This window comes from Zophobas morio, unplaced genomic scaffold (assembly GCF_036711695.1).
Source record: "Zophobas morio isolate AGI-343-1 ecotype UQ-CSIRO unplaced genomic scaffold, CSIRO_AGI_Zmor_V1 ptg000014l, whole genome shotgun sequence".
In the NCBI taxonomy this organism is placed as follows: Eukaryota; Metazoa; Arthropoda; class Insecta; order Coleoptera; family Tenebrionidae; genus Zophobas; species Zophobas morio.
Window position 1 is genome coordinate 7001162 of NW_026972119.1, and position 21646 is coordinate 7022807.

A 21646-nucleotide genomic window follows, 5' to 3' on the forward strand; every position below is an offset into this window, starting at 1 on the left:
CGTGTTTGTTATTTATTTCACTCTTAAAGGTCCTTGTTACACGCATATTATGATTTTTTAATTTGGTATTTTTATTAAATATTATAATTTGTATTGTGCACTTGTGTAAAACAGTTTTTGCAATTCTTAAAACTGAAATGCAACTTATTATTATTATTATTATTAATTAAATTAACAAAATAAGGATTTCGAATTTTTTTATTTGCACATTTAATTTTACATTGGAATGAATATTTATTTATAAAATTTTTGGTTATATGAATAATATAACAGCTATAATTTTTCAGTATACATATGTATGGTATACACATAAAGCTCGTTTTAAAACCTTTTGACCAAGTTTGCAATTTTCTTATTTCAGTTGTAAGACTTTTCAATCAACAGGTGATTCGGTATTAATAAATACCAATAAATGTAACATTAGTTATAATAAAAAGGAAAGTACGAAATTGTGGAAATATAGAATATCACTACCGGTCCGAAAGTCTAAAACGAGATTGCGTCAAGAATGATTTTGAAATTCTTTTGTCGTTTTTTTTTGACAAACAAGATCTTTTACAAATGTCAATGACAGGAAAAATAAGTATTAGTCGCTTTGTGTTAATTTTAAATAAAGTAGAAATTGAAGTATTTTTCAAAATCATCCCACACCGTAAAACATTAAATCACAGTTAGAGTGGTCGATGTTTGATAAAACAGGGATACAACAAGTACAGCAAAGATATAACGTACCATTAAAAAAAGAGAATCAGGATTGATTCTGTTTTTTAAACTTCATTTAGTAATCATGTCATATAAAGCTATCAACGTCCATTAAGTTTAAAATTAACTGTCAGGTTGAAAAGAAAATTGATTAATTTTAATTTAACACACGCTGGCGCATAATATTTATGACACTGACAGCTGATTTTCTAAAAAACATGGCCACGTGTATTCCCCTTTTTTTTAATCGCACGGTATATTTATAGAAGAATGTGTGTATATAAGCATATATATGTATATATATTTTTTAGTTCAGACTTTTTGATTTATTTGTCAACGTTTGTGTAAAAATGTATCAAATAATTCGTGTAATAACTTCTACAATAAAAAATTGACTGGAATTTTAAAGCCCGCAGTCTGATACATTTTTCTTAGTAACGATCTTCGAAATAGAAACAGAAAATAACGTTGTCATTACAAATTTATTGTCCTGCGAAGACGCATTTGTTCTCATTTCCCCTGTAAAATTAATATCAACAAAAATTCAGTAGCTCGCGTTATTCCCTCTCATCGAAATGCTCATCCTCCTCTCGGCCTTGGCGCTGGGTAAATCTTGGCTTCCTGCTGAACTTGCAGCAGCGATTGGAGGATATCTCCATCTCCAGGGTCTTTGTTGCAGATGTCCGTCTGTAGAAGCTCGTTCTCGGAATGGTACACTGTCGCTGGGACTGGAAGCGTTGCTTTCTTTGCTTTCAGTTTCTTCCTCTTCTTCTTCCAGTTCGACTTCGGTCCATCTTCTGCTGAACATAACTGTTGGTCTACAACTGGGGATCAGACTACTGGGTGATACAGTGGCTGAGCAGAGAAGTCGGACGGTGTCGGGAGAAGTGGGCTCTTTTTCGCTACCAGATCTTCGAATTTTGGGATTTTTGTTTTGGACGCGCCAGAAACGGCAAACGTCTCGAAAAACTGACCAAACCTATAATGGTACAGTGATACAATTAACAACTTTAACACAATTTTTGCTTAAACCTTAAGTCTTTCAGTGGTTTTTTGTTTTCTTTCAACATTCAAACTGTCGCATTTGGAACGCTATCTAAATATTGCATGCGTGTTCGGGTGTATGTTTCAGAAGATTTAATTTAATACTTTCAACGGAGAAAAACTATTAGGTAATTTTGACATAAGTACTTATCCAATGTAGCACTAACAAAGTATACTGCGTTTTAACATAGTTTGTCCGAATTGATTTTTAAAAATAATAATATATTAGTGAAGGATATGAAGAGATATTTTTTAATATTAGATTTGTCATAGGTTTTTAAGATGACGCCATCAGCTTTCCGGAGAGAACGGATAAATATATTTCGTTAATTTAAGTATAAGGTTTGTCCAAAATGGATTTTTTAGAACAACTGGCTGGATTACTTTCTACTACTACAGATGTAGGAACCGGAATGTATGTGTAATAAGTAATGCAGATTTGAAACACATCATACATTTTTTGGAAAAACTATAGACCAGTTTTGTGTATTTAAAAAAAAATTGAATCGTTAAGAAATGTTTAGAAACAACAGTACAAAACACATACCTTTACGTATGAAACATTTTAGCAACGTTTAGCAACAATATTGTGTTTTTAATGAAAAGAAAAAAGGCGCCACATGAGACCTTGCCGTGGATTTGAAACTAACAAAGAAGAACGACGTGTAAGGATGATCAAAGAAAGTCTTTATGTACATAACACGTAATATATAAAAAATAGAGCAAAAGACGACGCGCTAAAAGGTCGAATTTGATGAATTATATATATTTAGATTGATGTTTAGGTTTTTTTTTTAAAGGCAACATTTATTACGTTTTTGAATGGATCTTTAGCGGATATTTCACTGATATAAATAGAATGAGATAATGGGAATTATGGAAAAAACAATATATCTACATTTTTTAACAAAACAAGATTTTGAAAGCCACCTTGAAGGAGCTTAACTTAAAGACCTGTTTGTGAGTTAAAGATGAGTTTCATTAGCTTAGTTTTTGATGATGTTGTCGACATTCTTGTTTACGTTGAATATTTTAATGGGATTTCTTTGAAGAATTGAATGTAATTTTTTTCGAAATTGCATAGTTTGGAAATTAAAATTTGAAATTTAAAAATAAGAAAATAATCCTATAACGTAGGCAACCATGCTTAAGAATTTAATTAACCCTCGACTTAGGAAAGTAAAGCCACACATAAACATTTGAGAGTCGCTTGACTCAGTCCCAGTCATTTCTTGCGCAACAGTGTTAGTTTGAACACGTGTTGAAAACAAGAGCAGATTAAATTTAGTTTGTAACTTCATATAAGGGCAATTGTTTAAAGGAAAGTGGATCTCAGTCGACGCCACAGTCCGCTTGAACGAGTGTAATAGTAATAGTGTAACACCAGGTTATTAATGTTTTTTCTAATTTGATGTGTGTAAAACTTCAAAAATTCGTCAACACGTCTAATTCTGGTTTTAATGTTTGTAAATTCTTAGTTCATGTTGAGACTTTTTTAACTGTTCATAATTCTAAGACAATTTAACAGCAATCATGAAAGTGTTCATACAAAACAAGCGACGCAAATTCATTTGTTCAGGCTTCACTCTTTTGTAGATCACATCAGTATCTAAAGTGTCTGATGTTTTTACTTAAGTTATTATTTTGTTATCCACACTCCATAATTTCTCACCCGAGGTTTTTAATAATTTACTTTGAGCATTGAAATTTGTCTTAAACCATGACAACAAATTCAGTCTAACAAATTTTCCTCTGTTCGACTGAATTTGGAGATTTTTTTGCTGAGATAATTCTCGCAACACCTTATTTTGATTTCTGCTGCATGCACGTTGTAAATTTGTCGAATTAAATTTTGGAGTAACCAGTAACTTGAATACATGCATAATTTACCATTATGTAAATTCTTTGCTCTTTAGAGATCTATTTACAGTGTGGCGTAACGAAATTATGTTCCCTTTGCAGTCGGTTAATTTACTTAATCACCAGCTCAACGTCGGGAGCATAAATTTCAGATTAATACGGTCAGATGTATAGAAGGAATGTCAACGTGGACAGTTTTCTGATTTGTTCTTAACTTCCCACCTTTTTTTTTAATCAACAACAGAATGAACAGTTCATCGGTCAATTGAGGCAATGTTAGCAGGGAGGATTTTAGCGCAAGAAATGGATGATAGGGTTAATTATGTAACAGCCTTACACATGTTAAGAAAAAAAAGGCAAAATGAAAGCCCGCCCACCCGCCCTGTCTCAATTGTAATGATTTTTTTTTATTCGTCGTGAGCCAAGGGGGCGGAGCTTAACTGCAAAATCCTGATTTCTCCACGAGAAATTAAAAACATGTTTTTGAGTATCGTGTTCTTCAAAGAATACTGTATATATTAAGAAAAAATTAAAGCCAAAGATTAAGCCCCACCCATAGCTCTTGATCTATATAGTAATGAAGTTTTCATTCGCTGGCAGACCTAGGGATGGAGCTTAATTGCAAAATCCATATTTACCATTTTAAACGTGTTTAAGTTTATATTTTTATATTTTGCCCTTTTTTCTTAATATACATACAATTCTTTGAACAACACGATGCTCAGAAACATGTTTTTAATTTCTTGTAAAGAAATAAGTATTTTGCAGTTAAGCTTGGTTCACTGCGAATAAAAAAAATCATCACAATTGAGACAGGGCGGGTGGGCGGGCTTACATTTTGTATTTTTGTTTTTTTTATGTGTAGACTTCTTTTCAAAACATGAAACTTAAAACATGTTTAAAATGGAAAATTTGTATACAAAAATATCGATTTCCTTTTCCTTGCAAAAATGTACCGTTTTAACCATGTTTTAAGTTTCTTGTTGTGAAAATATGGCCATGTTTATTAAGGAAAAAATGGCAAAATATATGTATATGTAGATTGTGAATTTTGGAGCATAACGTAATGTTGAAAACTGAGGAGGGCTCGATTGCGTCGAACAGACCCATTGATCTCGTGATCGTGAGCTATAATTTGGACTCCCGACAACGAACCACGTTTAAATATCATTTTCAAAGAATACCTATTCAATTGAGTCCAGTTTACATAACTAAATTTCTTGAAAAAATCCTTACTTTATTTTGGCTGCACCCATATGAGATATGGAAATCCATGCATTTGTTTTTCTAAACTTGAATGACAATTTTGAAAAAAATATAGAATATCTTAAGGGATATCTACTATATTTATTTAATTTTACAAATATTTCAATGAATTTACTATCAAGCAGTAATTGTACTCTTCAAATAAAATTACAATGAATATGTTTGTTGGTTATGTTGTTGTTATATAAAACCGTTTAAAATGGGGCATATCGGAACTGCGGTGCAATTTTTTTTTTAAATATCAATTACACTTGCGAGCATTCAAATCGGGCCACACAAATCGAGCCACTATTCACATCTGACTTTGAATCAAATTTTCCACCGAACTATATTACACTTAAAGAAACTGAATTAGCCATTAGAAAGACCAGATGTTTGTCTTTAAAACAGAGTTACGAAAAACTTCATGAGATTGTTTTGCAATATTGTTTTTTGGGCAAAAAACAAAATTGTCATTTAAAATTTTGTAAAGTTGTCTCATTTGAAAGGCACCTATAATTTGATAATCCACCCTTATTTTTAGTTCTACATGAGTATACGGATTTTCTTAAAAAAATTGTATGGAAATGTAATAAGTTTACATAAGGATGCACTTTCCTTGAAATTTTAGTAAGACACTAACACTGATTTAGGGACTATTTACATATCTTTCCTTTCTAGGTAGCTGATGACGTCAGCTTAGAAATCATTTTTTAAAATCTGTATCCAACAATATCAACGAGATGTAATATTTGTCTCAATATCCTTTTGTTTGCACTGAATGACTTAGAAATATTAATTATTACTCATCGCCGACGTTTTGAATGTGATTTTTTTCTTCTTCAAGTGTAATTTTTTGACAGAATTTTGTGAAACTCTAACATTTGCAATTTTCGTGAAACTTTGGGAATACAACAACGTTATCATATTAGACATTATAGGCATCCAGACTGATAAGTGATAAGTTTGTCTTCACTAAAAATATGACTTCTCAATAAATCTTTCCCGGAAAATGCAAGTAATGCGTGGCATTTATTGTGCTGTAGAAATGAAGAAAGTTCTGATTAAGTAACTTTTCAGACTCTTTTATTTTATGTGACTTTGTACCTCATATTATTTTAACCACATTATTTATAAGAAACGTAAAAACGATTCGACCGACGGGAGAAAGAAAATTGAGAAAACGAATTTAGCTACTTCTTTGAGGTTGTTCGATGTGTCGGCGTCTGTAGGTTTCATGTTTTTATGAAATTCGTATTAATTTTTTTTACGGAAATATATAAGATTTTAAAAACTCAAGAGAAAACCCATGCTGTGTTTTCCACAACGTTGTCGATGTTTTTGACTTGAATTTACCTCTGTCATGCAAAATATGAATAAAATACAAATCTAACCCAATAGTAGGTGCTACAACGTTTGATGTTTTTTTATGGCAAATACTACAAAACCTTAAGAACTTAAAATGTACTTAATGGTTGAAGGTTACAAAGCTCTTTTTATTTTTGTGACGTAAATCTATAATAGGTATTTAATTGACATACCTGTTCTATACTTTCCCTGACGGATATTTCGTGGAAACAAACGCATCCAATTTCCTTGCTCCTCCTTTGTCCTTCTTCCAACGTTACCATCCGGTCTTCCACTTGATCGATTTTATTTCCTACTAAAACTACCGGTACATCGCCAATTCCGTCTTTACTCGTACTTCCTAATCTACGTCTACGTTTATTGTAGTTAATTAAGAATTTTAATCGATAACATTCATCAAAGGAACACTTGTCTGTGACGGAATACATAAGGATGAATGCTTCTGCCCACCTGATATTTGCTTCTAACGCTAAACATTCGCTCTCCTGGAAAAAATCAAAAAGGAAAAATTCAACTTATCTATTTTCAATAACGAGAGTAAAATGCTCTTTGATTTTCCTTATCCTGCCCGACTTGAATTCTGTAATTTCTTTTAGTATACCCATAAATCTTCGTTATTTCGTCTTCTTATCCCCTGATACTTAATCTATAACGGTTGTTTATCTGTAATATCAGGTTCAGACGTTTTGATGTATGATCGTAATAAAAATTTTTATGCTTTGAGGCGATTAGCACCAATTATTTTGTACTGTGAAATCGATTACTTAGAGTGATTGAAATGAAGCAAAATAAATTGAGCAGTTATGTTTATTATTACTGATACCACGCATACAAAATAGACTCGAATTAATTTTTTCTGTTAATTACTTTCTCACTATCGCACCAAAAAAATGTAATTAACATTTGCATAAAAAATACAATTTTGAAATGATTGTAAATATTAGTAAAACACTTCTGCCAACAATACCTGTTCATGCTGATAAGTGAGACCTTGGGAAAACGGGTAAATTATTCGTCAGGATATTAAAAGTAATTAACTGTTACCTGATGTACTAACGATAAGAACAAAGGTAAATATAAAGCTTTGTGCTTTGAAACCGTGTAATTTGATTGTAATTAAAAATTAATTAAGAAGCGGTGGAAAAAGAAAAAATGTAATGTCAGAAAATGTAGATATGTTTTCAAATTTTAGCAATTAAAACGTGTTCCGGAGCTATTTTGCTAATGAAAACATAATAAAAAGGAAAAATATTTACTCTACTTACATGATGCTGCCCTGCTGTGTCTAGAATATCAAAATACACCATTTCGTTGTCGATCACAGTGTGGAAAGTGTAAACTTTTTCTAAAGTAGGATCATATTCTCCAATATACCTTTTCGTAATAAATCGAACTACCATTGCTGAAAAAGAAGTACATATTTGACATCTAATGTTTTTCTCGGTCAAGTTCTTAAGTAAATACTCTCGAAATAGATAGTTTAGTTCGAAAGAGCTCAAAGGTTTTGTTTACGTCCTGTACTACTTGTGTACTCAAACACACATTGGTCAATAATCAATAAGGGTACAACGTAATAAAGCTTGAAATTTGTTTGTGCCTCTTTGACATGATAATGACAAAAGTTTTTATTTAACTTATTGTGGGAGAATTTTGTGTAGTATTTATTCACCAATTTAATGGAATTAATGAATTTTCTGCTTGTAGAACTGATGTAGATATTTGTTTACAGTAACAAATAGCCAACAACGGTTGCAGCTTTCTTTAAATTAGTATTCGTACATTAGAATCACTTTGGATTTTAACTATAAAATAGATAGATCTCATTTAACTACGGTTTATTTCTTCGTTGTGGTTTGTTAGTTATTTTTATATAAGCACTAAATTTTTTAGTATTGCTGCCAAAAAAAATCCACATTAAAAAGATTGTGTGTTGACTAACACATATTAATGCGAAAACGTTGCACATTAAATGTGGTATTTAATAATTAGCATCTATGCACGATTCGTCCAACTGGAAACTGAAGCCGTTGGCTATTTTATTGAATATGCCATTAATCAGTCAACAAGAATAAAAAGTGCTGGATACAAAAAATAACGTATGGTAAATATAATAAATGACAGTTAAAAATAAGAAGTGATAGATAAATACAGCAAGTATTGTCTACAGTGTGGTAGTATGGTCTATACGATAAAAATACTCGTTTAAAAAAAATATTCGCGCGGTATAAAAATGATTTAATGGCTGATGAAAATAATAACTGCTAGATAAAAATAATAAATATACTTTGAAATGGGTGAATGCTTGATAAAATTAATATTTGCTTTATAAAAAAAATAAACATACTGTAAAATAAGTTACGCTTGTTAAAAATAATAACGCCGAAAGAATACACAGGTATTAAACAACAAGATAAAAAAAGTCACACATCGTTTTGTTTATATATTACGTGCTTAATTTAAAGAGCGGATTTTTTCGAAATATGCATAATTTTTATAAAAATGCACAGTTTTATGCACATATGCAATTTATATCCGACGATCGGGAAAGAACAATAAACTACAAACAAAAAACTCGAGAAATATCTATAATTACATTTATTACCTATAACATATTTTTAGATAAAACATAAATACCCTATAGATTTTTTTTTGTTGTTACAATGAACAATTAGATGTTCTTCCAAATTTTCCATTATAAAATTCTGTTTCCTATTTGTCAGTAACATTTTGTAAGACGAAAAACTTCTTTCTACATCAACAGATGTAATCGGTGTGTACTTTAACGCAGTAATAATGTCCGAACCTAATTTATATTAATGATTCGCCACTTAAAATTAAACTGATGTTTCCTAGAAACTTGTAACCAGTAATTTTGCTAACTACCTCTTTTATTTTTGAATCGGAACAAGTCGATTTGCCCTTGTAGAAATCATGTTTTTCCTCTACTATAAAATGTTTTGTGATCTTTTACAATTCATTTCTATCATATATGATCAACAATTTTGGTATGATCGAAATAATAGGCTTCCCTATAATTTTTGATGTCAGAGTTACAGTCACTCTTCTGTCTTGGAACCACATATTACTGTTTCTAGAGCTTTGGAAATTTAGCTAATTGCAAAGATTTATTAAATAATAAGGTAGAGACGATATGCTAAAAATTCTAAACACACCTTCAAAAAAGTTACTGGAATCCTATTGGGTTCAGCACTTCTTTATCAATCATACTACGTATTCTACTTGTAATGTCTTCCAATTGAAATATCAAAGTTGTAAACATCTAATATGCTATTTTTGATTTCTCATATCTGAACCGAGATAACAGATAAATTAGAACAATTTGAGTGAAAAAATTTAGCAGAGAGATGCTTTGACCATCAGTAGCATGAAATGGTAAGTTATCATTTTTAAGCTCGTCAACAAAGTTCCAAAAAATTTTACCATCTGTTACAACTAATATAAAGTTTTCTGTCATTCTATATTCCTACTGTAGACTGAAGCTTTCAATGTGAGGCGCTTATGTTTGCTTAATAAGAAGTTTTTGCAAATTAGAATCACTAACCCATTTAGACCAACTATTTTTATGTGGGCATGATTATCAATGACCCATTGAAGTTAAACAAAATAGTTGTTAATTTCTGCATAATTTGCGTTCCCAAAATCTAAACAAATATTTAAAGGTTCTTTTAGAATCTTGCAGACGTTTTAAAGTTATCGTAAGCATGGTAAATTTTTAATAAATAATATTTTTACCCCCCCCCCCCCAAATTGATGATGTCATCTCAAAATTTTGCTGAATAAATACTGTCTAAAATGTACAAAATATAATGAGTTTATGCATGTGATTTATCATTGGATTCATATTTTTTAGAATTGCTTAGACAGGGTGATCCAAAAAATTAATAGATTATACTATATATGTAATAATTAGGGACTCTACTTAGTCCAAATGTTTTTACTTTACTTTCATATTTTTGCTACGTTTCATGACCCCTTCAGTACGAAATAATATTTCCGTCTTCCTGCCATCTGTCTGTTTGTGTCGATTTTTAATGGACTCCGACTACTGGACAAATTGTTGTCAAATTATATACAGGGTGTTATTGAAAGGTACGTATAACAAAATGGACAGTTCTTCGCGAAGTCTAAGAAACCGGAAAAACTTATTTTGTGTTATCAAAATTATAAGGGGAAAATTAACCCTTATCCAACCTTTTTAGGCGCTACTGAAGGATAAATAGGTAAAATTAATGTATTTTAGTAAATCCTAGCAACTGTAACAGTAAAACTTTTACCAAGACTAAATGTTGCTATAGAAACGAAAGATGATCTTTCTATCAGAGGCGTACAACGAATTTGGACATAAATTTTAATAATTTTTATCTCTAAAAGGAGAACACTTTTACCTGAACTTTTTTTAACTTTTAGCACCCATAATTCGAGACCAATTGCCGATTTTATTTTGTACGTACCTTTCAATAACAGGCTGTATGTTTGTTAATAAATAGGAATATCGTGTAGATGATAAAGCGCTAACCAAAATTTGTTTAATCAGCCCCACAAACAATGGGATTATGTCATCTCAAAATATTGCATCGTACTCGTAAATTTGATTTAAGCTTTATAAAATAACATACTCCTAACTATAGATATCCAGATTTTTTGGAAAAAAAAATTAAAATTGTATAACAACATTTTACAATTTAACTTTGAAACTACAAACCCGAATCCTGTGAAATTTAATAAACGTTTTAAGGTTATCGTAAGCGTTAATCAAAATTTATCAGCCCCCCCATTTATAATTCTGTTTAAAATGTGGAAATTATTATGTGTATACGTTTTTGTTTATCAATGCCTTCATATTTTTTAGAATGATTTATACATCGGGTGACTCAAAAAAAATGAGGCAATTTATTTTATCGACCTAATCAAGAACTACCACGCCACTTTCTCGAAAATTCAGGAATACAGTACTGTTATTATTAGTTATTATTAATAGCTATCCAAATTAATGCATAAAATATGCCCACCCTGTTAAAATGTTGATGCTGTCATCACAAAATTTTGTCATGGAAAACTCACTTAAAACACGCGCATAGCAAGCTTCTTTCCTGTTACTTACACACATCTTCATTTTAACTTATAGGGGTTATCATAAAAAACAAAATTCGCAAATTCAAGTTTTATAATTTTTCGAAAAAGTCGGATATGTTGTATTGTACTTTAGGGGCGAGGCAAGTTCTCTCTAAATAACCGTAGATCGATTTTTAACGTTAGGTGTAACACAATTAATTAGTTCTCACATAACACACATTGTTATACATCAATAGTGTTACCTAAGTAATATTACCTTGGTCTATTCATTTATCTCAATTAACACATGAATTAATTCAGACTGAATGAATTAATTTTGTTATTGATTGGTACTTCATTATTACAGAAAATAATTTTTGAACCACCACTGTTCAGAAGCCTAACACTGACTGTTATTGCACTCTAGTCGTCGACAATATTAGAATTTTCTAAAGTTATTATTAGTTAAGTAACGGGTGTTCAATTGAAAAATCACTCAGAGTAGGCATTGGAATATCATTTGACACATGTTTGTTCTTATAACATATAGCATATAACAGGTTATGTTTCTGCCAAATGGATGTTATAAGAACATACATGCCGTTTGTGTCAAATGAAATTCCAACCGCTTCTCTAAGTAATTTTTCAATTGAATACCCGTTACATCGAAAATGGTAGTTTGCTTGACGGTGGTAGAAAAATATTCATTTACTGCACAAATGAAAACAATAACATGCAGTGGGAAGGGGGGGGGGGGAGACAGTACTTAAAGTAACTTGTTACTCCTGTATAGCAATATTTTTTCTATAATATAATATAACTCATTATAAAAAACATTAATAAAATTCGTCAACGTGAATTTTGAAATAACAGTAATAATTTTCTGGATTAATTAATTAAATACATAAAAAATTTAGGTTCAAATTCACACTATATCTGTCACTTGTGTCATTCTATTTTGACACTTAAATGCTGAGGCTCAAATCCTCAAACCCTAAAATTTTGGCAAATCAAGCGTAGGTTATTGGTGCAAATTCATTTTGTTCTGAAAAAAAAATGGATGAGAATAGTTAACACAGCAGTAGATAATTTGGACTCATCAACAAGTGTTATCTAATTTGAGACCAGATTATTAGAAGTTGTGTCCATTAAAAGGAAAATTTAATGAATCTGAAGAGATTTCGATTTTAATAGAAACCTTAAAACAGATCCAGAGAAAGTAATTTGTATAGTTTACTTTTAGTAACCGTCGTTATAATAAAAAATATGTAAAAAAGATAGTCTAAGGTTATTTAGACAGAACATCCCTTGCCTCTGAAGTACAATAAAACAAATCCAACTTTTTATGCATATGTTTTAACTGAATTTTCATAACAAAATGTTGCAATGGCGCCAAATGGAGAATTTGGATACCTGAGTGTAGTACTTGGTATTTCAAAATTTCGATCAACAAAATAAGCATATAAACAATTCTAAAAAAAACATTAACGCGTTGATAAACCACAATACATTTTAGAAACGATTTATTCAGCAAAATTTTGAGATGACGTCATCAAATTATTGGTGGGGATGGTCAGAGAAATGTTAGTTAGTGTTTTACCATCTACATGATATTCTTAAAATACACACAATTACTAATAAATTAGCGACAAGAGACAACAAAAGATAGGCGAGAGAAAGAGAGAAATGGTAGACCTACTTTTCATACTTTAGGAAATATGAAACGTAAAAAAAAAATGAAGGTATTTGTAAAGACTTAAGCCAAACCACCCTTATAAGTCAAACTGGCTATTGTAAGCTTTATGGACCCGACCCGTAAGGATTATTACTGTCCATTGTTGACATAATGGAGCTGTGAACTGAGTTAAGTAATAAAATAGCCAGTTTGACTTATAACCGTGCTTTGGCTTAAGCCGCTTAAGTCATAAAAGTTTTACAAGGTGTATGTCAAATGAGGTTACAGTACTTTCTTAGCTTACGTGAGCGAATAAACGTGTTCATTAACAACAGCCATTTAAATATTTATCAGAATTGTGAAAAATCAAATCCCACATAGTCGACCCGAACCGGAAACTACATCTGCATTTCAGTATCATCAAAATAAACAAATATAGAACTACTGCAAAAGTTCAGTTTCACGAGACTCAAAAACATATTTAAAGGGAAACAATTATTTTAGCCCCACGAGAAGAAATGTGATAGCAACTGATACCAGGCGAAAATGCCAACTTTCATCCAAGCTGTAGAATAAAATAACTAGGTGTTATTTTTTAATTTAGTGTGTTTATTTATTTATGATAAAATGTAATTATCTTACCTGATTTTCCTACTCCGCTTTGACCCAGCACCATAACCTTCAAAGTCTTTTGCCTGGGATACAAACCCAACTTGGCTAGCGACGATTTGGGAGAAGTTGCGTTCATTTTCCAGACATCTGAAAAATTTCTTAATAAATATTATGCACAGGAACCGAGTTTTCATTGTGTCATTTATTTATGCTCCACTGTTTATTTAAATAAAACTTCTCTGATTTATTCCAAGTGAAAATCCTAACAGGATACGTTTCATCAACACGAGACGAAAATAAAAATGGGTTCGGGAAATTTTAATCAAACTTGTTGGGTAAGTTATGATATTATTTGTCGACGTTAATTCAAGTTTTGTCAACGAAAGAAAGTCGAGGGAAAGACGTTGGCTTATTCGTTACAGCGTCGTAGTCCAAACATTAAATTAATTGTTTGAGAAAGAATAATGTGATGGATCAACACCATTTAACTAAACAGTGGATGTCAAAAGTGATGTATGGGATGGCGGAATTAATTGATATGGTAGACCGGCATAGGCTTTCCGTATTCGACTGGCTGTTTTTTGGTTGGTGAAGAGGAAATAATTAGCTTCATTGCTTTCATCTTTGCAACGCATGTATGAAAGCCAATCCGGAATACAAGTTTTAAACTTTAAAGGATGAGCAAGTTTGCGTTCCACCGCTCAACTAGGTCACGAAAATTTCAAATTTAGTTGAAGTTATAATGGAACTATGTAAAACCCACACTGTAAGAATCTCCTACGTAGACTTAACTTTTGATAATACAATAATATAAAATGTAGGTTGTTTGCGTCTTAGTCGGTGAAGTATTACTAAAATTTCTAGAAAAAGTGTTTCCATTATATATTAATTATAATTATATATGTGTAGTAAGTATATTAATAGAAATGGTAACTTACTACATAAACAAAAAAATAGTTATTATGTTGGCTGCTAAAAGAAAATACTAATGCAACTTTATAGTTATAGAGTGAATCTTTCTCTGCTAATAGTTTTTGTGATTTGCCACTTTTTTAACAGACATCAAAATATTCAAAGAAAGAAAATAAACAATAAAGTATTGTTAAATATTGCAACAAAGTTATTGCTCGTGCTTATTGGTTCACCCTGTATACAGCCTGACTGGGGTTTATTGTGACAGATTTTAAGGGGTGATAGTTTGCATTATTTTGAGTAAAAAACCTTAATAACATTTACAGCTCAGACTTATTCCAAAAGAATTATAGAATACACAAATTTCATAGCCCACCGGTTGAAAACCGCTGGAATTCACCTGATATATTGAAATTTTTACAGTTGTTTTATTAGAAACCATGACAATAAATTCAATAATAAAATAATACTTCTGTTTGACAATTTGTCAAAGTATCTCTGAACATGTTTTAATAAATTTAAGATGGATGTCAATGGGTATTCACTTAGAGAATTAGCGGACATTCATTTAATTTATGGAGAGGCACGCGGAGTAGCCCGTGTGGCAGTGCGTTTGTATGGCACTCGTTTCCCTCACCGACGGTTACCCTCAAGAAGAATGTTTCAAGATCTGCACCAGCGACTCCAAGAAACGGGATCCTTGTTACCTAGAAGAGTCGAACGAGGTCCACAACGCCCTCAGCGAATTGTCAACATTGAAGAAGAGGTGTTGGATGTTGTACATGATGATCCTGGAATTAGTACAAGATGCCTTGCCAAACGATTTAATGTGTCTCAATGGACCATCTGGAGAACACTACGAGAACAGTTGTTATATCCATACCATGTTCAGCGTGTACAAGCTTTATCTCCAGCTGATTATCAACCCCGTTTTGCATTTTGTAGTTGGTTTCTACGAAAGGTAGAAGAAAATCCAGACTTTCCTCGTATTATTTTGGCATCAGACGAGGCAGGATTTACGCGTCGGGGAATTTTTAATTATCACAACGTTCACGTTTGGGCAGATGAAAATCCGCATGCCATAAGACAAACCCGTTTTCAGCAGGAGTTTTCAATTAATCTATGGGCCGGTATTGTAAACAATTATCTTATAGGACCTTTTGAACTACCCCCGCGGTTAACGGGTGCCATTTATTGGCGATTTTTAAGAAGAAATTTACAGGAATTGTTGGAAGAAGTGCCGCTACATATCCGGGAAAGTATGTGGTTTCTACATGATGGGGCGCCACCTCATTTTAGCCATCTGGTACGACAGTTTTTAAATGTTCAATTCCCTGAAAAATGGATCGGGCGAGGCGGGGCTCAGCATTGGCCTGCCAGATCTCCCGATTTGAATCCGCTAGATTTTTTCTTTTGGGGCCACATGAAGTCGTTGGTTTATACAGAAGAGATCAGAACAGAAGATCACCTCAGACAACGAATCCATGAAGCCACCAATATTATTCGCGGGGACCCGGAAATGCTCCAACGAGTGCAGGAGCAATAGATTCGTCGTGCCAATGCTTGTGTGAGAATGAATGGAGCTCATTTTGAGCATTTGCTTTAATAAGGTGTTTAAAAATAAATAAAATTACTAACAGTAGTATTTAATTTTTTCTACTTAGTAAAATTTAATATTACATAGTACAGTGGTTCTCAAACGGTGGAGACACATAAAGTTCTGACTTAACCATACGTTTTAGACCAAAATGTTATTAGACTTTTAGAATCAAAATAATGCATATTGTAACCCTTTAAAATCTGGCACAATATACCCCAGTCACCCTGTATATTAAGAAAAATAATCTCTGCTCATATTTTCCCAGTTATCCTTTAATATTTTACGTTAGCTGTTTTATAAGTTTGCGTGATACGTAAATGATGATAAATGTAAACTTAAATAACGTAGTAGTGAATAAAAAGTTACAATGAACCAATACTATGCATTTTGAAGCTGAATAAAAAATAATTTAATTTTTAGTCTTGAAGAGCATATTAAACTCAAATGAATATATGCAGGACGTACGTACCAATGTTAAAAGCAAATTACATAAAACGAGCAAAATTACTACAACATATCGTTTGGCAGAATGGGAAGTTATAAATCACTTAGACTCCTTTAAATAAACGTGATGAGTCAACGTTACGACGTTTTTCGATATCTTCTAAATTGTTTAAGATAAAACATCAAGCTTATTCAAAAATCAAAAGTAGATACACATTATACACGTCACGAAGTTTTTGACAACGATAAACAGATAAATTTTAATTCGTGATACAGAAAGCAGTCGATCGTCTGTGTCGTTTTCTAATAGACAAATAATTCCGAAACTACTAGACCGATCGTTGTCAAATTTTGTATGTAAGTATATTAGGAATATCATGGAGATTGTAAAACGCTAACCAAAAGTTGCTAATCATCCCCATCAACAATTGGATGATACCCGATCATTATATTGTGTAATTAATATTGTTTAGTTTATGAAATAATATACTCCTGTACTTGTGGTTTACGAATCTACCTTGTTTTTCTTTATTGTTTAATTCGTCTTGTTCTTTGGGCACATAGTACGAAGTAGCATAACAGCTAGGGTGATTCATTGGTAACGCACTGGCCTCACAGATACAGTAATGCCACACTCGCTTATATTTAATTATAATAGAATAATAATGATCATAATACAGCTCGTCTAAAATAATATTCGGTCCGTTTTGCTCCATTGTAGCTTAATTGTTTAAATAAAGCCACTACATACTCTGTTTTGACGAGACAAAATCAATCAAGTTTTATTTTCTTTTATAGCAGATGCTGGTTATCGGTACGTGCTAACAATGGAATATCTATAGTTTTTACAATTTTTCAAAGAAGCGGGGTTTGTTAATTGTACTTCAAGGGTAAGGAAAGTCTGTAACTATGTATGATTGTTCTGATCTTACTGAATTTTCGGAAGCTGTAAGAGTGAGGAGTGGCGTATAATTAAAAAAAAGAAATATGTTAAGTTATGGTTATTAGTTTTGCTTCAGTTTTTAGTAATATTAACGATCCTACATATAATTAATGTTTAGTTGCTTACTACATTGAAAAGTAAACTATTAAAGCTTACAATGACCATTAATGTCAGTAGCATTTTTCACAGAGTGTGTTTCTATTTTTATTAAACCTCTGTATATAATACATGTATAATCTAACACTGTTCATTTATTCTGGTATTTAGCCAAGAGGAGTATTAATAATCAATTATTGATTCATTGCCATGGTGCGGAATGTGGGAATTTCTCATCTCCGTTACAACCCAAAGATGATCTCTGAGTACTTAAGCATGGATTTATGAATGGAGAAGTTATATTAGAAATGTATTATGTACATTCGACTTTATCAGTTTATCACCGAATGCTGTTAATATATTTTCTAATTTCCTTTTAATCTGCTGAATTCTTATTGATATAATATGTATACACATTTTTACTTCTTGAGCGTAAGTTAAAGAAGTACATATTGTAATAGAGTCCGTCCGACGAATCGGTATTTTTACGTTTTCTCGACGTTTCATAACCCTTAGAGTATGAAAAAAGTAGGTCTTTTGTTTTCCTCTGTTCGTCTTCTGTCCGTCATTTTTATGTTAGAAATGGTAAACGCTACAACCAAAAATTGTCAAATCTCCCCCACCAACAATGGGATGATGTCAAAATACAATAGTAAATATAATTTAATTTTTGTACTCCTGCACTTGTGGTTTATGAATCTATGTTGAGCTTTTACCCTAGACACCCAGATTTTTAGAAAAAAAAAAAAAAAAAAACTGAAAACAACATTCTACTGTTTAATTTTCAAATTGCAAAACCGAGTATTTGAAATCTTTCAAACATTTTAAGGTGATAGCAAATAGTTAAAAATGTATCTCTTATAACCCCCTCCCCTCAAATGATGACGTCATCTTACAATTTTGCTAAATAAATGTCACTTAAATTTTATAAAATAACGTAGTCCTGCATATGTAATTTATGAATCCGTGTTCCTAATTTAATCAATAAAATAAATTGACTTGTTCATTAATTTTTTTTAGTCATCTGTATAACCAAATCTAAAAAATATAATTGCAATGATAAACCACAAGTAAAAACCCATCATATTTTGCACATTTGGGTAGAATTTATTCGGCAAAATTTTGAGAGTCTGTAAGATTTCAAAGTATTCAGTTTGAATTCTTAATTTTTTTCAGTCACTCTGCATAAGCAAATCTAAAAAATATCAATACAATGATAAATTACAAGTACAGACTGATCATAGTTTGTTCATTTTAGGCAGGATATATGCGGCAAAATTTTGAACTGACGTCATGAATTTTTTGGAGGGGATAGGTAAATATATTTTGATTAAACATTTATCATGCTTATTAACTTTAAAACATCTGCGAAATTTTAAAGCATTCGGTTTTTCAGATTCTAAATTAAATTGCAAAATGTTGTTTCATAATTTTGATTTTTTTCCAAAAAATTGGACGTTTCGGGTAAAAACTCAATATGGAATCATAAACTACATGTGTAGGACTATGTTATTTCATATAATTTAAAACCCATTTACTATGTACAATTTGAAGTGACGTCATCACATTATTGGTGGGGATGATTACACAAATTTTGGTTAGCGTTCTACCATCTACATGACATTCCTAACATAAATACAAAATTTGACAACTATCGGCCCAGTACTTTCGGAGATTATCTGGCTAATGAAAATCGGAATGCCAGACGGACAGACGGACAGGCAGACAGACGTACTCTATAAGTCATAAAAGGTCGAGAAAACATAAAAGTAGAGGGTCGGCCGACGGAGTCGATTTCAATACTTCCTTCGCTTACGCTCAGAAGTAAAAATTAGTGAGACCTGTTAGTCCAATAGATGTTTTAATTAAATAGGAATGCATATCACTGACTTTTCTTACAGAATTGAAAAAATTCTAAAACTTGTGAACCGTATGGACCGTAGGCATATTGTCCGTAAAATTGTTGGGATCCACGAATGTCGTTTTTAATTTTACTTTCAATTATTAATATTATATTTGGTTACTGTGTATCAGTTCCACGCTACGCTAGGCTTTAATTTAAGATTTTTAATTATTTCTGCATCAATTCAGTAGCAGTATTTCTTTATAGAAGATTGATGGTGTACAAAGAGTACATTAATAAATATCATTCAGAGCAAATTTGAAAATTTGCAATGAAGCTCCGGCTCGTTTTTAATAAACTGTCATATAAATGAACAAAATTCCCTTTTCTAAAATTAAAGCTGGTTTTGGTTTGAACTCGTAAGGAGCGGACGTGATGTTTAATGTTTATGTCAGTTAGAAAGGCCGGACGATCATCTCCACATAAAATGAGATAGTAAATAAAATAATACCGAGGAAACGACAAGAGATAAACACATTAAGGAGAATTAAATCCGCATTATCCGGAATATTAGAGGCTTTTATTTCTAATAATAATACAGAAAACGCTTTTATCACGCGGACACGACACATCTGATTTAAACAACACCCAGACAAAATAACAAGTATTGTTGCTAAAATTGTTATTTTTGTGTACAGTATAGACATATTTTAAGTGGCTAAACGACCTTGAACAAAGATGTTGAATTGAAATTACGTTTGTCAAAAAAATGACGCAGACCGCAAAACTTAAAATAACTGCGAAGTTTAATGAAGTTGTGATTACATCACGATTGTACATAATTTGCTTCACAATTCACGTGTTCGTCAAATTCTTTTTTATTTTAACGAAATTTGTAATTAATCAATGAACTTTTGTCCTAAGTCTTAATTAGCCTTACGTTTTCTGAGATGCAATGAATTTTTGTTTTTGTTTTGTTTTTTGAAAATGATTTATTTTTCATTATATGATGTTCTTAACTATTTTAAATAAGATCATGAAATTTTACTTCACGAATGATTTGCATTATATGTTACACTTGCTAATGTTAGAAGTACTTAGTATATGACTTACGAATTCAGCCTTATAATAGCTTAAATTATGTTTAGGTATGAGAACACCGCATAAAATTCTTTTGTTATATTTTACATCCTGGAAAAACTAACAATTTTTTAAGATCAGATTTTGTAGTTTTGAAAAGTATCGTATCCGTTGACGTTGATTCATGTCATACTTACATATGCTACATAAAGACACTGTAAAACTATGACGCAAAACTAGTTAGGATGTCTTGAAAATTGAACACTTTATTACTTTCATCTTGTTTGAATTCTTGTTAAATTCATTCTGCTTTTAGTGAATGAATACAGTCATGAGAGGTCCGAGCAAAGCTTATTTCCTGGGCTGAATTAAACTCAGGTATCGCTCTTTCATTACACCTCTGACATTTCGACTTCATTTTCTTGGGACCTTTGTGGAAATGAAATCTGCTTTTATTGGACTATTTCCAGTAGCAAACTTTCCGTTTCAATAACTAGATATAATATTAGGTATAGAAAAAACACGGATATTTTTGGTAGTTTCAGTTATGGCACCTGGTCTCAGCAATTTTATGAAGGTTATTTATAAAATCTTAAAACCAACCAATTCGGTGGTAAAAAGTAACGAACTATACGTGTCGGGCAAGCACTCATTTTTTAAATTTGTCCCTGTACCCGTCAGTGTGGTCAAAATTTTGTCAGAACATATTTGTAGGTAAAACCTATAAATATCTATATGGTTAATAACCTCTCGTCGTAACATTAACAAACAACAGACATGAAAAACTCTCAGGCAAAAAATTCTTGTAGTGTATATATTTAAAACAGATAACCAACGGCAAAAAGATATTATTATCAGTACATGCTTAACTTCGATAGTGTATGTTCATACATTGAAAGAATGCAACGATTAGGCACGTAGAAAGCTGCCTCCTCAAAACAGAGGAAGGGACGAAAGTCACTATTTAAGCCACAATGGAGGAAAACGTTCTTAATATTATTTAGAGTAGTAACGATTATATAATTCTTATTTTATTATAATTAAATATAAGCAGCTACAACATTACTGTATTGTTAAATTTTCGAGCAAAATTGTGATCTACGAGTCAATCGAACCAGCGACCTTCGCGTTGGTTATTGAACATTTTTA

At 31.6% G+C, this 21646-nt stretch overlaps 1 protein-coding gene across 2 annotated transcripts in view; it reads right to left on the bottom strand.

Moving 5' to 3' along the window:
- Positions 1–233: 233 nt before the first annotated feature.
- Positions 234–21646, bottom strand: part of LOC135128947 (uncharacterized) — a 37537-nt gene continuing 16124 nt past the window's right edge. For both annotated transcript variants that reach the window (XM_064056028.1, XM_064056027.1), the window contains exons 2-5: positions 13610–13726; positions 7485–7621; positions 6393–6704; positions 234–1681 (exon numbers count right to left, since the gene is read on the bottom strand). In XM_064056028.1, the coding sequence (XP_063912098.1) occupies positions 1247–1681; positions 6393–6704; positions 7485–7621; positions 13610–13715 (990 nt within the window). In that variant the 5' untranslated portion in view covers positions 13716–13726 and the 3' untranslated portion in view covers positions 234–1246. The remainder of the gene's footprint in view (positions 1682–6392; positions 6705–7484; positions 7622–13609; positions 13727–21646) is intronic.